This window comes from Tachypleus tridentatus, chromosome 8 (genome assembly GCF_004210375.1).
Source record: "Tachypleus tridentatus isolate NWPU-2018 chromosome 8, ASM421037v1, whole genome shotgun sequence".
Classification (NCBI taxonomy): Eukaryota; Metazoa; Arthropoda; class Merostomata; order Xiphosura; family Limulidae; genus Tachypleus; species Tachypleus tridentatus.
The window spans coordinates 131,790,155-131,808,459 of record NC_134832.1 but is presented as its reverse complement, the minus strand read 5'-3'; the positions used below and the strand labels follow the sequence as shown (position 1 = coordinate 131,808,459).

The 18,305-nt window shown below is 29.3% G+C and overlaps 1 protein-coding gene across 1 annotated transcript in view; it reads left to right on the top strand.

The window, feature by feature from the left end:
• Positions 1 to 18,305, top strand: part of LOC143223509 (brefeldin A-inhibited guanine nucleotide-exchange protein 3) — an 83,449-nt gene that overhangs the window by 832 nt on the left and 64,312 nt on the right. Inside the window, 9 exon segments of the mRNA XM_076451582.1 lie at positions 969 to 1,157; positions 2,981 to 3,017; positions 3,190 to 3,271; positions 5,416 to 5,523; positions 10,493 to 10,663; positions 13,279 to 13,411; positions 13,710 to 13,807; positions 15,242 to 15,426; positions 17,504 to 18,192. Of these exon segments, the coding sequence (XP_076307697.1) occupies positions 981 to 1,157; positions 2,981 to 3,017; positions 3,190 to 3,271; positions 5,416 to 5,523; positions 10,493 to 10,663; positions 13,279 to 13,411; positions 13,710 to 13,807; positions 15,242 to 15,426; positions 17,504 to 18,192 (1,680 nt within the window). The 5' untranslated portion in view covers positions 969 to 980.

The window sequence follows — 18,305 nt, the reverse complement described above, 5'->3', positions numbered from 1 at the left end:
AAATTGTTTTTTCAGAATATTGATATCCAACATGTACAATACTTTTGATTTGAAGATTAAAAAAATACTTTTATGTAAAAGAAAATTTACAGATTTCACATATGAAATTTTTATGACCTCCAGATAATTATCAAATCTTTTTCAGAAGAAAACATTGTGTTGTTTTCACTATCTAATCTGAATCTCTGTTTCATAAATTTGACCAATCTTGTAACCACCATAAAAGTTATGAAATAAATTTAAGTTATACTTTTTCATTCTAGAAGGACCACAGATTATAACTCAAATACAGAAGTTTAGTCTAAATAGCTTAAAGATCATAATGTCATACATTTATACATATTTATTATTTTTACATTTAAATTGGTACATTTACTAAAGTCGACAATAAAGGAATGCAATACTATTGAAGCATTTCAGTACCATGTAAAAGAAAAGTGTGAAAATTTGTCCTCATGTAAGTTGACCAAGAATTTAGCATTGGTTAAAACCATTGATCTGTTTGTACATACTTATCAGTCTAGCATTACTCTTTCTATTTAACATAACTCAAAACATACTTGCAAACTTTTTAATTGAATACTTTGTGTCATGAAATCAGATTTTAAAAGTTCTTTTGAAAACATCTTCTAAAGTGTAATTTGAAATAAGTATCTAGAGTTTTTACTCACTCAAGTAACAGTGTTTTTAGACTAGATGTATTTAATGGGCTGTGATGTAGGAAATTATCTTATACAGATGCAAGTTTGTAATTCCCTCACTAGTGTAGTTCATGTTGTTTCATGGACCACATGGAACTTAACATTTTGATAAAGTTTGGTTTATCCTCAATATTCACATAGGACTTCTATTTGGGGAAGCATATTGTATCTTATTTCCTTTTGCATTTTATAAGATAACTATTATTCATATTTTCTGTTTAACAACTATTGTTTTTGTTTTGAGTTTTGACTTTTGCTTGTTTCTAGGTCTTACTTCAAATGGCATGTACAAGCAGTTGGAGTCTTACAACTTCCACTGTTTTAGGAACTGTTGCCATATGTCAAGAGGTGTACAGTACAGGAGCAATAGGTGTTCGTACAGCAGCCTTAGCTACAGCTAGTCAGATTCTACAGTCTTTCACAGATGTTGTTCAAGAGCCAGAACATTTTGATGAGGTACATATGATAAATTGTTGGTAAATGTCTTAGGCATAAATTTTGTCAGATTTAAAATACTGTATTTAATGGCTTAACATTCATTAATTAATTTTTTATTGTCATCTAAACTTGTACCAACTGTTACTCAAACCTGGAATACAAAATGTCAATAAAGCAAGTAATTTGAATAGTATTAGTAGTATTTCAGTGTTCAGTATGCAGAATCTCTCGTTACTTCATTATGTTCATGCTGTAGGTATTTATTCATTTTCAGTTTGTATGTAATAGTTGTTTCTCCACCGTCTGCTTAGGTATTTCTTGTGTATTCACGTTTAAAGTTTTAGGCAGATATTAATCATTGTTCTTGTTTTGTACAAATGTTATATGTTCATATTAAACTGGTGTGTTTTTACAGGTTCAGGTATTACATGCTTTACTGAATGATTTTTTGGTAGTTTCTTGAATTTGCTTATTTTGATGATAAAACCATTGTAAAGTCAAAGCAAATTTAAAAGATGTGTGTGTGAAAAGGAACTTGCAATTGAGACTCATACAACTTGAAAATATAACTGCAATGTTTAGAAACATTAAATTCTGAGTAATTCAAGTGTCAACCATGTTCTTAAACCTTTTCTAGATGGATCACAGATGGAAAGCTGTGTCATCACCTTTGTGGATTTGCATTAAAAATTTTATTTAACTACTATTTTATGAATTTGTCATTAAGTTTGATATCAAACTGTAGGTTATAATTCAAATTTTTGTATCATATCTTACTTAATTTTTTTATTTAAAAGTAAATAAAAAACAAACATTTCTAAACATCAATTTTTGTGTATTACATGGTATGTTGAATGTAGCACTGGTTCAAATTATGTTTAAGATGTTGAAATATAACTTATAGATTGGTACAAATTAGGAACTTAAATTATTGATATTCCCAAGTTAGCATGTAAAATAAAAAACTTCAGTGATTTTCTAAGCCATTTTCAAATATAATGGCATCTTCTCTTTCTTTTGAAGTATATCTTCTTGCTGGTAAGTTGAGTCTTTAGCCTGTTTGAAATTTCATTTTTTTTTACTGAAATACAACTTAGTTACTAAAATTATAATGAAATTACATTATATTGGTGAAGTACTTTGTTTTTTTTTTGGTTATTCAAATGTAAATATAAAACCTAAAACAAATTTTCAGTAATCATTCTTGGATGAAAAAAAGTAAAATTTATATTTATTTCTTAATTTTGTTTATGGTGGTTACAAGATGGGCCAAATCAAGTGAACCTGCTCAAAAATTCTTTTGGGAAAATAACATAAAATATAAAGTTTTTTTTCCTGAGAAACATTTCATAAAATTATCTAGACATAAGGATTTCATGTCTGAAAATTTTAAATTATCTGATTTACAAAAGCATTTTTAACCTTAAATTACTTTGCACATTGGATAGGCAACATGTGGAAAAAATAAAAGGCATGAGAAGAACTTTGCATAACAAACCTTAAGACTAACTTTAAAAATTCTGATACTTTGTACGTGAAAGTACTATAATATTCACTGACGATATGCCAAATTTCGTGAACATAACTGTACTAATTTAAAAGTAATTAAGTAGGAATTGCACCAAAATAAACTTTTTGCTTTTACTCTACATGTAGAAGTACCTTAATAAATAAAGTTGGCACTAAAAGACTTGTGCTGTATATATTTTAGTTTGTTTTACAACTGATTTAAGTTGATTGTAAAGAAAAACATGCAATTTAAATTAACTGTTAAGTGCTTTACTTGTACTTAAATGTGAATTGCTTTTATTTGTTTTAACATTTCATTTGTTCTGTTTCAGAGTGATGAAGATGGAGACACAGAAGAGGTTACTGAAAGTAAGACATTGCTAGTTTAAATATAGAACATGAACATTTTTTATTGTGTCCATATTTTCATACTAATTTTTCAAAATATTAAATCAAGTAAACTTCCATATGAAGTTACAGTTTACTAAAGTGCTCGATTCTGCAGGAATCCATTTAATGTAATATTTCATTAACTCGTTAGGAAGAAGCCCTATTGGAGGTGAAAGTGATGAACTTGTGCCAGTTTTAAAGTACATCTGTGATAACCTGAAAGAATGTAGTGGGTACGTATCAAAACCAGAATGAAACGTATTTAGATATTAGGATATTCATTGAAAAGGTTTTGAAAAATGTAATCATGATTTATCATTTTCATGTGGTTTTTATTATCTCTCTCTCATATAATTATACTTTCTGAAGCCATATGACTCACTGGTGACCAACCTACAAAAAATAATTAAAAACATTATTAAACCAAACATATAATTAGATGTAGAAATATAAATTTTGCTGTGCAGAAATATCTACAGGAAAAAAGACTTGGCAGCTCACATGTTAAGTAGAAAACAAGTTACTCATAAATAAATTAACATTTTTACTTAAAACATTGAAATTAGTTTACATGAGTGATGTAAAAAATGGAAAAGTGGAAAAACTTCCTAAACTCTACAACAAATTCAATGCTGTAATGCCTTTAGTAAAAGTTGAATACATCTTAAGGTTTATAATCATTAGGGCAAAGTTTTAGTAGTTTCAGAAAATTTGTTTAGCACTTCATTTCTCAGAATCTATTTGTGTTAAACTGAGTACATTTAAACTTTGTCATTAAACAGTTGTTTTTTTAAACTTTGCAAAAAAGAGAAATGTTCTCATCATAGTAATTTATTAAGTTCCTTTTCTGGAAGAAGATAATAACATAAAACAATGAAATTTGAAATACAATTCAGGTGTTGGGCAGACCAGGGTGTAAGAACAGGCATCCAGTATAGGATGGTGAGTTCATACCAGAGATCTGATAATGGTACTTTCACAATAACTTATAAGGCTTCAAACTCCAATGAGTCATTACAGTATTATGGTCAGTAAGCACAAAATTTCATCTTTGAAGTGATAGTAGAAAACTATGAGAATGCCAGTATACCTCCAAATGTTTGTATTCTTTTATGTACATTGTGATATCAGTTAACTAACAATACGAACAGTGCTAGGTTTATGACTAACCAAAAGAATATGAACTTGGATAATGCAGGGTGCTATTCAGCCTGTTGAAATAGTCTAAAGGGAGGGTGTTGCATTCTTTGTTTGGATACAGTTTAAGGAATTATAATGTTGAGAAAAAATTCCAGGACCAGACTTAAATCAGAAACATTTGTTATTTTGGACAGACTCCATCATATGAGCTGGCAAGACTTTCAGCTTTCATACTGAGCTTATATAAACCTGTCATTAATAAGGCCATACAGAATGTTGCAGCTTAAAAAAAATAAAATTACCTTCAGCTCTTAGTTTTCTCAAGTTCTGTTGAAGGTTTTAACTTGAAGACAAACATTACACTAAGTAAATTTTGAGGACAGTCTGTGATGGGTAAAATTTACTGGATAAAGTAAATAGATAATTCCCAATAAAATGAGGTTAAGTTTATTAAAATACTTAGGAAAGTTAAAATGTTAAATCTGAGTGTATACTGAGGTTATGCTAGAATGCTTAAGAAACATGAAGCTATCCTGAGCACAGATCAAGATCAGGTCAGATTGCTTGGTTAAGTGGTTAGTTTGCAAAGTGTGTCGTTAAGACACTGAATAGTGTGTTTTAAGGATAGACATTTTACAAGTTCAAAGTAGGTAGTAACATTTAATAAAACTGAATAGTGTGTTTTAAGGATAGACATTTTACAAGTTCAAAGTAGGTAGTAACTATTTTGTAATAACTTAATTTTAATTTAAATTAGCAATTGAATAAAATTTGAAATATGCTGAAAAGAAGACAGTTTGGTAATACTAGTTAATTAAATGTATTGCATTTATTGTCATTCTGAGAATCTATATGTACAAACAACCTTTGTGTTACATACAACATAATTTAGATTTAGATTTTTACATTGTATTTAATGACTACTGTGAATATATATCCTTATTGCTATTAGCATTATTGGTTAAGATCAGTAAAAAGAACCAGAAATAAATTAAACTGTTTCAGTAAACACTTGTAACAAATAGCTGAGGGTGCATTGTAAATAATTTGATATGATTTAATAATAATGACATGGTTAATAATGTTTTCAAATATATAAAAAAACAATAATGCAGGCATAATTTCATAGTAGAAACCTAAGGGTAGGAAACAATTTTTAAAAGTATGTTACAATGTGTTTTAAACATGCAATCCTTTGTGAATAATGTTTTTCATGAGGTGTCTTTAATTTTTACAGCCAACATGGGAAGCAGGCTTCTCCTTTGCTACTTCAGTGTATGCTTGCTGTACTGTCCAGTTTAAAGGAAAATGTTCAGAAGAGTTCATTGTTCATCAGTTTTATCTGGTAAGTTATCAGAATTTGATGCCACAAATATACTTGGGGTTTACTGGTAATTTATAATTTTTTGAGAATTTCTTCTGTTTCTTAAATTTACCTGGCAGATATCCCTATTTGAATATATTCAGCCCATGAGTATAACATAATTGTTGTTGAATTAGTAAGTACATAGAAAATATATTTCTTGTAAATAAAAAAAAATAAACTTGATACTTGGAAATTAAACTAGGATATGGTCATTTTGTTATCTTGCAATTTGGGTCAGATTCAACATTTTTATGATATACCTTATTAGTAAGCATATGTTTAACATTCAGTGTAATATGATTTGGTTTTATTCTTAATAATCAATGCTTGTTGAACATTTGTTCTTTCTTTTAACTATTTTGTTTGTAATATATATAAAATGCCTTTATAGATTTTACTATCACATGTGGTGTTCGACACGCACACACACACACACCGAACAGCTGTAAAAGTGTTACAGAGAGTGTTGGATAGAGCCTCAGCAAAATATGTGTAGGTAATAATTGCATTCTGTTTTGCAATATATAGTGACTGAGGGCACTATCCACCACCTTGTAACTATTAGTTCATTACATGAAATCTCTGTTAGTGGTATTATTCAGTAATTGGTCAATGTCCAATGAGTTTAAACCTTCTCTGCTAGTTTTACTGACCATTACTTGATCTTTTTCTTTTTGGGCTGTAGAATAACTGAAAGTATTTTTATTAAAAATTAAATTATACAGCTTACATTGTTTTAACCTCTAAATGTGCTACAGACCATTAGTTTAGTGTCATTTACTAAACTACCTCATTAAAGTTTTTCAAACAACTACTGTGTGTTATTGATTTTATGAAACATTGAGGAGAATTAACTGCCCATCTCTTTGTTATTAGCAATTATGCTGGTTAACCCATGTGCTTTGTAGTACCTTTAAAACAAGAGTTTCATTAACAAAATATCAAGTTTATTTCATCTATAAAGAAGATTCAAATTGTTCATTTAAAATTTTTCCAAAAGAACAGAAATATTTATAGCTGGGTCAATATGGTTTGGAAAGTTCTGCCTGCAAGTACCTGTTTATATTGTCAAGCTCATCTGTTTTATCCTGGCTAGGAACAAAGAAATTCCATTTATTACTTTGGGGTTGCATATTGTAGAATTGGAAAACCCTTGTTCTCACAAGTTGCATTTGTTTTCTTTATCCCCAGCTGAATAGTAGATGGTATCTTATTGAATTTGTGCTTTTCCTCATAATTTTGTGATTAGTCAAAGTAATATTCTTATATGGTTAACTACAGTGTTAATAAAAACAGAATAGCTGAAATCTTGACAATGCCAAAGTGCCTACACACATGCGTGTATCATGCTGAACTTTGAGTGTATTATGGTATATGATGCACAGAGAAACTACACAGTTTAACTGATTTCCACAGAATGTTGTTGGGCCAGTTCTATAATATGATGTTCAGCAGGATAGTCAGTTTAGTTAACTTTATATGTATTTCACAATCTGACTTAAAATAAGAAATAAAATAACAGGTGTGATTTCTATTGTAAAATTAAGTCTTGCATCTTCAAAATTTTTATATCAAAATACAAATTACACAATGTATACTTGCACTGATCTTCTACTGGACTTCAATTAACAATTACTATTTGCTTGACATCTTTCATTCATTTATATAGAACGTAGAACTGTTTGAATCAAATACTCCCTACTTAACACAAAATTTTGGAATTATGTATAACAAGTTATACACATGACTGGCCATTCTGTGCAGAAGAGACTGTAACCTCTAGATATCATCTGTTTTATGTATAGCTTTGAGTGAAATTAAAAAAGGAAAACAACAAACAGTCAAACTAAATAAAAATTACTCTGTTATGTAGCTCTCTGCTAGTACAGCAGTAAGTCAATGGATTTACAATGCTAAAATCATGGGTTCAGTTCCCCTTGGTGTGTTCAGCAGATAGCTCGATGTGGCTTTGCTATAGGAGAAACACAAAAAACACAATTATGTAATTTATGCAGAAAAACAAATTGTTAAATTGTATGTAATATCTATAAGAATTTTATAGTTTCTGTAATTTTATAAATATTATAAAATGCTGTTTAAAAACCAATTGTTAGAATTTCGTATTATGCTATTATGTGCTTGAAATCTATTTAAATATGTCTAACATTTTTTCTTTCATTATAACAAATGTTTAGTCTTTATTCTAAAAGCACCATACAGAATTTAAGGAAACTTATTTGGTGGTCACTGAAGCATATTTTGAAATCAATTTTAAACAAACATAAAAGAAATAACAAATTTTGATTATTAATTATTAGAAATTCAATTTCATACATAACACCAATTAACATGTTTTATATTTATTAATATGCATATATTTTTTACTTTCATATGTTCTTTTTGTACATTTATTACAATTACATGACCCACTGAAATTCATAAATTCTATACTATCAGCAATTTAAAATGAAATGTGACTGCAGATCCATTTAGATTTGTATTTACTAAAACCAATTATTTTAAACAAACGCTTTTAGAAAAGTATTTCTCTGGCTTTCAAATGAAAAAAACATATAAACCTAAATCTGGTATCATAACAAGAGGAACCATTACCAGACACTATGAAAAATGTACTGTCTTCTGTTTAGCACTCTCGCTCAAGCTTAGTTGAATTTCATAGTTTGTAGCCCAAAATTAACCTTTATAGTTTCCATATCATTTTAATTTCTCATCTGTTTTGTGTACTTGTATGAAATTTCACAAGCTTTTAGTAAGTACTAAGAATTATTTGGATAGAAGTGGCTCTCAATCAGAGCAGAGGTCAAACAAGTTCTCTGCATGTTTGGTTCTTTGAGTTTTAGGGAAACCTGAAAATAGCTCATCAGAAACAATCTCTATGAGAAACCTCTAATTATAAAAACACTAAAGTGTATAAATCTGCAATTTGTGCCAGAAACCGATCTTTGCTAACTTTTATTAGCTCACTGAGGCATGGTTTTTCTTTCTTAGAGCATTTCAAAATCTTCCACTTTTTTATTTTTAACTGTCCTGTTTTTCTTTCATGCAATATTTACATACACCAGCATATAAAATCTTTCTTTCTTTTTTTTTCTTTAATTGTTCTGAAATGATGGATACCTGTTTCATGTTAATGTTTTTTTGTTTTATAGATTGTGAAAGTTTAAGAGTTTTAAACTTCTCTTGAAAAACCATCTATGCATAATCAACAATTACAGTAAGAATGTCATCCGTTGAAAAAAAAACCTCTTTAGTTAAAAAAAACAAACAAACCAACAAACAAACAGATTTGCTACATCAGTATGCTTTACCTTGAATAAGCTTTTAACTTTCTATACTCTCAAGCCTAAAGCTGCATTTTATTATAGTGTTTAATATCATTTTCTACTATTCTTTTTCATGGGTATTTGCTATCACTATGGTTAATGAATGAATTTGTTGATTAGCTAATTATTTTGCTTGGCAAATTTAGTTGGATGTTTTAATTAAGAATTTGGATAACCCAAGCATACTGTTTTACTATCTGAAAATGCTTGAGTTACTAATTTTTTAGTTTTTCTAATGGTACTGTGTAAAGTTTGTCATAGGATCCATCCATTTCTTTAAATGCTGATACAAGCTCTTTAGAATGTTGGATATTAATCTTTAATGTGACTTAAATATGAAGTTGTACAAATCACAAAATTTAATTGATTTAGATAAACTAATTACATTTGAAAGTTAGTGTTAGCAACTTTTATATGGGATTGCTATATTGTAATGACTTTTAAATGGGATAAGTAGTAACTTGTCTATGAAGAAATTATGATATTATAAAGATAATCCAAATACTATAAATGCCATTACAAAATAGAAAATAAAAGTAATTACTATTTACAGCATTTTATTGCTTTGTTACAAGCATTGGTGAAGTAAAATCATAACTTTTGACACACTAATACAACATAAATGAAGTTAATTACTGTCTGTAATTAGCAGTTTAAGTGAATAGAAGTGTGTGTCTGCAAGCTATGTCACTTAGAGCATTGATTCTCTAATGTTGTTATGCAAGCTACTTCTGATAATTGTAAAAAAAATTAATGAAATGATTACAAGATAAACAAGTTGGTAACACTGTCAACCTTTGTGATTGGTTAGAAAGTAAGTTGGCAATGCTGGCGGCCTCTGTGATTGGTTTGCTGAAGCTTATTCTTCAGTTTTGGTTTAAGGTGCTTGTTTTTACATACATTTCATAGTTGTAGTTGTAGAACGACTACATTTAGTGAATTTATTTTTAATTGTGAAATTTGCTGTGTGAAGATAAGTTAACTGATGGATCAGTTCATTACAGAAAAACAAAATGTAAAGTTAGAGAAGAAATCATGAAATTAGACATGTTGCAATAAGTCTACTACAATGGTGGGATATTTGGATGAAAGGGGGTTAATTTAGGGACACTTCAGTCAAAAAGGTTGGGAACCACTAAACTAATGGAGTTATTATATTAGTGATGTTTAGAAAAATAAATAAAGGTATCTGAAAGAGAACAATTTACCCAAAAGATATTTCATATGACATACAAATAAGATTGGTATTTTCAATGTGTATTCTGACTTTTTTGTTTTTAATTACTAGTTTTGTTTTGTTTTGTTTTGTTTATACCTGAAGGGTATTTAAAAATAATGATACAATGGGTGAAAAGATTTTTGTTTCTGAGGTTAAACTTTTAATGCATTCTTTCACAGTAGTATGGTTGGTTGATTATTTGTTTCTAGTGATCAGCAGGAATTGAACCACAGAGCTCAGCATTGTAATAACAAAAAAAGTATAAACATAATTAAAGATATACTTTATATAAACTTTCATTTTGTGTCTAGCTGATTTGTCTTATAGAACTTGTAATAAAGTTGTAAATTAAATATATTGAAACATATTTCCATATACTTTATAGGCAACAACTGTGCCCTCTTTTGGTTGGATTAATAGGATCTCCTCGAACGGATAAGAACATCATTTCATCTCAGAAGGGTACGGTGAATGATAGTAAGGAGATGGGAAGAGGATCAGGGTGTTTGGCTGCAGCACCTACTTGTCACAGTGCTGAAGCCAAAACCATTTACAGGTCATTTTCAAAGGCTTTTACATACTGCATGATTCTGTTTCAAATCAGTTGAATTTATTGTCTGCTAATTATAATTTTGCTCTTTTTGTTTTAGGAAATATTAGGTGAAGACAATGCATCTTAAGTTTATGTATTAGTGAAGGATTTTTTAAAAATGTTTTAATTACATGGGATATTTTGTAGGAAGTGGAAGAAATAAAGAACTTCATAGTGTTACTAGCATTGTTACATTGTAGACAAAGAAATACTGTTGTATATGACAGCATTGAACAAGTAATATGATTAGTATCTTTGTAAGAACTTTAATACAAAAGTAATATGTTCTATCAGTAACTGATGGTACTAGTAACAAAAATTAAACCACAATGAACTCACTAATTTCATGAACACAAATAATAGGAATCATGGTAATGTGATGTAGTAGTTTGTCAGTGTATTTTATGTTTGGAACTTTTATTCAGTGTGTGGTGTTGCAGTATTTTCCAATTATTTGTAATTACATGTTAAAAGTTCTATAAGAATTATTTGATTAATATGGTATGATGAAGCTTAGCTTTGTGAAATGTTGAGTTTCTGGATGTAGAATTTACAAAAAAATGGTTAACTGTTTAATAAAGATTGGCAGTGGAGGAGAGTGACTGTTTAAATGTGTTTTTGGATAAAAAATGTTTGGTAATGTCTGATAGACAAGTAAACATACATTGAGTTATTGTTTTAACAGAGGAATGCATGATGTCATAGTTAATGTTCAACAAGTTATGATGTCTTACCCCCTTTCTTTGCATTACTTGAATTGGTCTAGAGTGAAGAATTGAGTTAATTGTAGTGTTTTTTTAATATTTAAATATAAGTGGAATTCAAAAAAATTCTCATTACATGTAGAAAGTTATTTGCAATTGAGTGTGAGTTAAAATTGAACTGTTTTTAATTCTAATTTATCAACAAGTTTGTAAGTTACTTGCCATGCACAAAAGAAACTGATGGAAATCTCATTTTGTAATTTTTTTTAAATATCTTAAATACTAGTTTAAAAATATTTTTTTGTGTGAACTCTGAGAATGCTTTAACTAAAAGCAACATTTTTGTAATGTGTGTCTGTAGAGTTCACCTTCATAAATTGAATATCCAATGCATAATGGATTAAGCCATGTGTTTGAAATGAAACTAGAACAGAATATTTCTGTTTACATGGATCTACCCAGTTTCTTCTAATTTGTACAGAAATACAAACTAAGTATGTGTGCATTTCACATTTATTGATGTTTCCCAGTTTTGGTGCTTTTAGGCAGTTTGTCTGGCATATTCACTTGTTTAAACCACCTGCACCAGTATTTGGTAATATGTTGTAAGAAGGCTAGAATGATATCACGTAAGGGATGCTTAACATTTCAGTTTGTACTGTTGTGATAGTTAAATATTTACATGCCTTAAATCATGAGAATCATTATGTACTCCATAGGCTACAACATAGCAGGATATATGAACTTTAAAGGGAAGGAGTAAAAATATTTGTTACTCTTTGCAGTTTTATTTACTTTTCATACAGAACACTTTTGGAGACCTCAGACAGGTTTATTGAGTTAATAAATGTGGTAAAGTTGAAGTATATTTACAAATATCAATTTATTGCTCATAGTTTGGGCAAAAGTTTACAGTAATCATGTATGTAGAGTTTGGCAGTAAGTGCTCTCAGGAAAATTAAACTGTTTCTCACTTATGTGCCATACTTCTGTCTATCAGCGTTTCTAGTTTTCTTTGTATCAAGGTACTAATGAAATGTATCTTTTGAAATTTCAATTATATTTGTAGTTGTTTGTTTATGACCTTATGACAAAACATTTTAATAAAAAAAATTACATTTTTAAATGGAGTAAAATCAACATCTTGATACTGTTACTTAGAATTCAACATGTACAAGTAAAAATATAGGCTATAACTTGTAACAAATAAGCACAGCTTACTCCCCATTTTACAATCTTTAATAAAGCTACTGAATTGGTGTGTGGATTTTTTTTTTTCAGTTTAGTCATCTGTTGTCTATATTTTCAATAAAAATATATTAGAAAAGAAAAAATTTATTTTATTACCAAAATATTAAACAAAATTGATGGTTTTTATCTTGGGCTGAAAAGACATTATCTTACTCTATTAAGAACTAAAATTAACAAGATTACACCATGAGTATGGAACTTTTTAATTGATTCATATGTCATTTTGTAATAAAGAAAATGTTATTCATAAATAAAGTTCTTTACCATTTAATCCTGCTGCTTTTAAGTATATAGATTAACAATGTACAAGAACTGGGTATTATTTTAAGTGAAACATGAGAAATCTGTAAAATGCTCTTTTAAGACGGTTTTTTTATCAACTGATCTGAATAGTGCTGTTTCTAATGGTAAGTGAATAATGAGACTTGTTGAAGAATTTTCTTTGTTTAAAGATGTAGAAAAGTTACAAATGATAATGGAAAATTATAAGCTGTTTTATATAATTGATTCAATTTACATAAGGATGTGAGAAGATATTTATGAAAAATAGAAGTGGACAGTATTCTTTAAAAAATACTGTTACTATTAAATTTGTGCATTATTTTTCACAAAATGCTATTACAGTATTGCTAAAGAGCTGGTACGACTGGCTGGATGTGTAAAATCACTGCGACCTGTTTTAGAATCCCTTTTTCATCGAATGCTGTTGTATCCACCAACACAGCATCGTTTGGAAGCACTGAAAGCTGTTCGAGAGGTACTTTCTTATTAACATAATTTAAATGTTAAATAATTATTCATTGTATGAAAACAGTTTTATGAAATATCTGAACATTTGTGTATATGTATGCAGTACATTAACTTCATTTTACAAAGTCATGAAGCAGGATATTAACGAGTATTCATCTAATAATTACAATATCTTTAAATTGTAATTGTAGCATAAATGTATTAAAAATTCTCAATAATAAACATTTTTGTGTGTTTTGTTTGTTTAAAACTTTTATCTTTCAAAGTTGCAAAAACTAGAAATGTTGCTTGTGCTCTCTTTCTAGATTCTGGGGAATCCCGAACTGTTACTCAAGTTTGCAGGCCCTCCTCTGTGTGGTGAAGGGAAGACGTCCCATTTCAGTGATTTGGACCTCACTAAAATGTAAGCGTGGTGATGTGTTGTATGGAAATGTACGTGTTTTTCTTGTGCCAGATAATGTATTTGTTTAAAGATTTTATTCAATGACAAATTTTAATGCCTACACAGAATTTTATGTGTGAAGTGGTACATGATAAGGTAAATAAAACCTTACTGAATCTATGGATACCACAAAAACGTAATCATTAAAAAAAATATTACTGGTCTATTAATCATATCACCATCTCAAATCATCGATTATTGTAGCACACAATCACCCTGATTCCAATTGTTGAGTCTGATTGTGCACAGTAAAGTTAATAATGTTATTGTGTAGTATTGCTGAGAGTTTAACCTTAAACAAGTACAGAGAAGGTACTTTGTAGTTTCATTAAATTTGAAATGGTGAAGTTATCAATGAATGTGCCACATAAAAAAGTATCTTTTTTTTCCACTTTTATTTTTTTATTTTAATGAGGGAAAAGTAAAAATGGGTACTGATCTTGCAGCTAGTGCACGATTTATACATAACATTACGCGACTGGTGTGAGACATAAAATATTGAAGTTCGTTGTCTAAATTCATCACTCACTTCATTCGTAAATTTAAAGTACTACTATTTACATCTCTTTGAACTAAAGCAAATGAAGTCTTCCAACCAAAAATCAGATAAGCTGACTGTGTTTGAATGTTTTTGTTTATAAAGAAAGTAATCTTCAAATCTATTGCCAGAAGCTTTTAATTTAAATTTATTAAAAAAAATACTCCCAATTGTATTTGTATTGCATACACAATGATCAGTTTTCCAACCTTAACGATAGAAAAAGAAGTAACAACTTTAAATGCATTATGATAAAAGAGACTCGTATTGTGCTGGTTGAATTACACAGCCTTTATGGTTTTATTGCCTTAAATTTTTACAAGTTCTATAGTAATTCCTGTATGTTGAATCTGAAAATGATAACCATACCCGTACAAGTTAGTATGAGCTGAGAATTAATCTGTTTTATACATGAGATTTTGTGGTTGCAGATGATGGTGATCTGGTATAATAGGATAGAGTACAATCCTTTTGTTTGATTTTAATAACAATGTGGTATACACAAAACCTACACTTTTTTTTTTTTTTTTTTATTGAGTTAACCAGTTAATTTCTTTTTGCATCAAAAGTAAGTCTACAGATTAACTGTGGTTAGCCAGTACTGAATAGTAAGATTTCAATGTATTTTGTTGTCCAATAAGGACTGGCTTATCCTGAATCTGCTGTTTTTTGTTAGTGTTGATGCATATGTAATACATTTAGTGTAAGGAATTTTAATGTAATTAGGGTTATATTATATTTAGAAATAGAATATTTGTGTGAAACTGCACAGTGAACTATCAGATAAGTGCATAATTTAATTTATATAACACATTCAGTAACTTTTCAAATAATGTACATATCTATTTTAATTCCAGTGTTATGGATTCTCTGGAAGAATGTTGCCATAGCAATGACACAAGTGTTTGTTATACAAGTGTATCATGCACTGTTGCATTGTTGTCAAGTTTGGAACATCTAGCAACAGGGGAAGGTGTGCCAAATCAATATGTGCAGCATATCAACAGCCTATATATGAACTTGCATGATGTTGACTACAAAGGTGTGAAGTTATTGTATATACTCTATTAAATCAGAAGTGCTTTGAACAAGAAAGAGAAACAGTCTAATGATGAGTTGTTTTTTTTATGTTTCCCTGTAAAATCTCAGATGAGTTCTTAGTTCACATAAAATGTAATTTGAATTTTCAAACTGTTTTTAAAATGATTGGAAATGTATACTGGCAATAACTGTAACACTTGTGCATGCTTTATTATAAATTGTTATTGTATGTTTAAATGGAATTTTACAGTATTGTGTATGTATGCAGTATAGTATAAATTAAATGAGGTATAGTTTCTTTTAGTACTTTTTGGAGGGTTTAAAACATGATAGGCAAACTAATTTTGACTTATATGAATAAGAAAATCTATAGCTGTGGGATATGGTAAGATGTTAGAAAAAAAATGGATATTTACAAAGCATGTACATTTTGAATTTTATTTCATGATATAAACATTATGGAGTGAAATTGTAACATAATTATTTGAAACTTTTATGATTTTTGAAAAAGTAAATGTAAGTATAGAACAAAAACTTAAGAAAAAATATTTTCTTGTACACATAGTGTTTAATGATACTCTGCTGACATTAGTTGTATTACAGAAAGTGTATACATGCAGAAAATGAATTCTTCAAAAATTATACTCAAATTAACATGTTAAAAGCTTTTCCTGATATTTATTTTCATTTTGATAGTGTTATTGGTCAGAGATTCTTTGAACCTTAATAGTTTCATAAGTTGCTTTATGAACTTCCCCCGGTAGGCCCAGCATGGCCAGATGAGTTAAGTCAACTCGTAATCTAAGGGTTGCGAGTTCGAACCCCCATTGCATCAAACATACTTGCCCTTTCAGCTGTGGGGTGTTATAATGTAACGGTCAATCCCACTATTCGTTGGTAAAAGAGAGTAGCCCAAGAGTTGGCAGTGGGTGGTGATGACTAGCTGCCTTCCCTCTAGTCTTACACTTCTAAATTAGGGATGGCTAGTGCAGACAGACCTCATGTAGCTTTGTGCAAAATTAAAAAAACAAACAATAAACCTCCAGTACTAACCTCTTTAGTGCTGATTGACTATATTAGGGTACAGTCCACCTCTGACAGTGTGACATACAGTTTCTTGCTTCATATATTCTATCTGCACTTGAGCAGTTACAGTCAGTGGGTTAATTACAAACACATTTTTGTATTGAAATAAAAGTATAGAATGTGCATGAGCAAATTAGTATTGTTATTACATAGTACTGGAGGCTTTACAAATGCAACTGGTGAAAAAAACATCAAAATTCAGAGAGGCTCTTGCCATTAAAAGTACCCAATTGGAAATAAAGGTCATTGAAAACGTTTTTAACATGTTAATTAGAATGTAGTTTTTGTAAAATGTTTTGTTCCTAATGTTAATTGCAAAAATTTTTGTGTATTAAAAGTACTGAATTTTGTTGATTATGTTGCATAATCTAACACAATGGGAATTTGGAAGTTAACTTGCTCTCTGATCAAACTTAACATTGCAGTTCTTTACTATTCTGCAACAAATTGAATTATCTAGGACCTGTAGACATTTACTATACAGTTTGACATTTTATTCAATAAGAAGTTGCAAGAACTTTCATTGCTTTCTCAATGAAATCATAAATCAATTATTTTTAGTACTGAGTAACTAATGAAACCTCTTTTTAGCTATTAATTAGAACCAGGTGCAAGCTGTGAAATCAGTTGATTAATTACCATTATCATTATCCAAAAAGAAGTTGAAGTTATTGAGGGTGTGTGTGTGTGTGTTTAAATTATGTTTAACTTCCTTTTGAGAAGTAATATAAGGCTTATTGGTCAAGATGGGTAACAGTTTGGAATGTACTTATTTTAAACTTTTCAGACAAAATTTTGTTAGGCTTTGACAGTATGAGAACTTGTTACTAAACAAGTTGAAGCAGTAACAAAATGCTCTCTGCATTATAACAGTTGTAGCTTTTCAGAGGTATCAATAGTAAATAAAAGTTTATGTAGTTAGAGTTTTATTTTATGTTATTTCTTGTGAAATTTCAATGCATTTTAATGATTTTGATGAGGTTCTTTTGTAGGAGCTCAAAATAAAAAAAATAGAATAAGTATTCAGGACCAAAGTTCCACTCTTGGTAAATACCCCCAGAGATTGGATGATAAAGTGGATGACACTTTAAATACTTATGAAGATGACAAAAAGCTAAAAACAGAATTTGAGAATAAAGTGTGTACAACCCAGAGTGAATTAAATAATACAGGTTCAGAATATCGAGGAAGATTTGGAACTGATGAAACTGAAGAAAAATTTGAAAATAGTTACGATGTTCAGATATCTACTGATTCAACAGGGTGTGATTACATAGTTGGCAATGAAAATGTTCTAGTTGAGAAAGAGTCTTTAAAAAAGTTTGAAAAAAATTCAGGCACTAATATAGGGGAACAAAGTGGACAAGACTTGGAAATAGAGGACAGAAGTTCTATTAGTGATGATGAAAAACAGTCTTTTAAAATCTGTAACTTAGAAACAGAGGATAACAATAAGGAAAAGAAGTGTGAAAGTGTTGCAGATGAAACTGATAAGACATTCACTGTCATTGAAAATGAAGTCGATGTTGTGGAGAAGGACAGTCGCATATCCATAAAAAATGATGACATCACTCAAACTGGTGAAAATAAGGAAAAACCAGAATTTCTTCTTGCATCAGATACAGAATCGTCAGGAACTACTGAAGGACCTGAGGAAGGTTTTGACAATGAACAGGAGGAGGTAAGTTTAGTGATCTTGAATTTGTTTCCTATGTAGTTGTGTAGGTATTTTGTAATATAAATATTAAAAATAAATAATTATGGTACGTAATATTTAGACTGAAGAAGAATTGT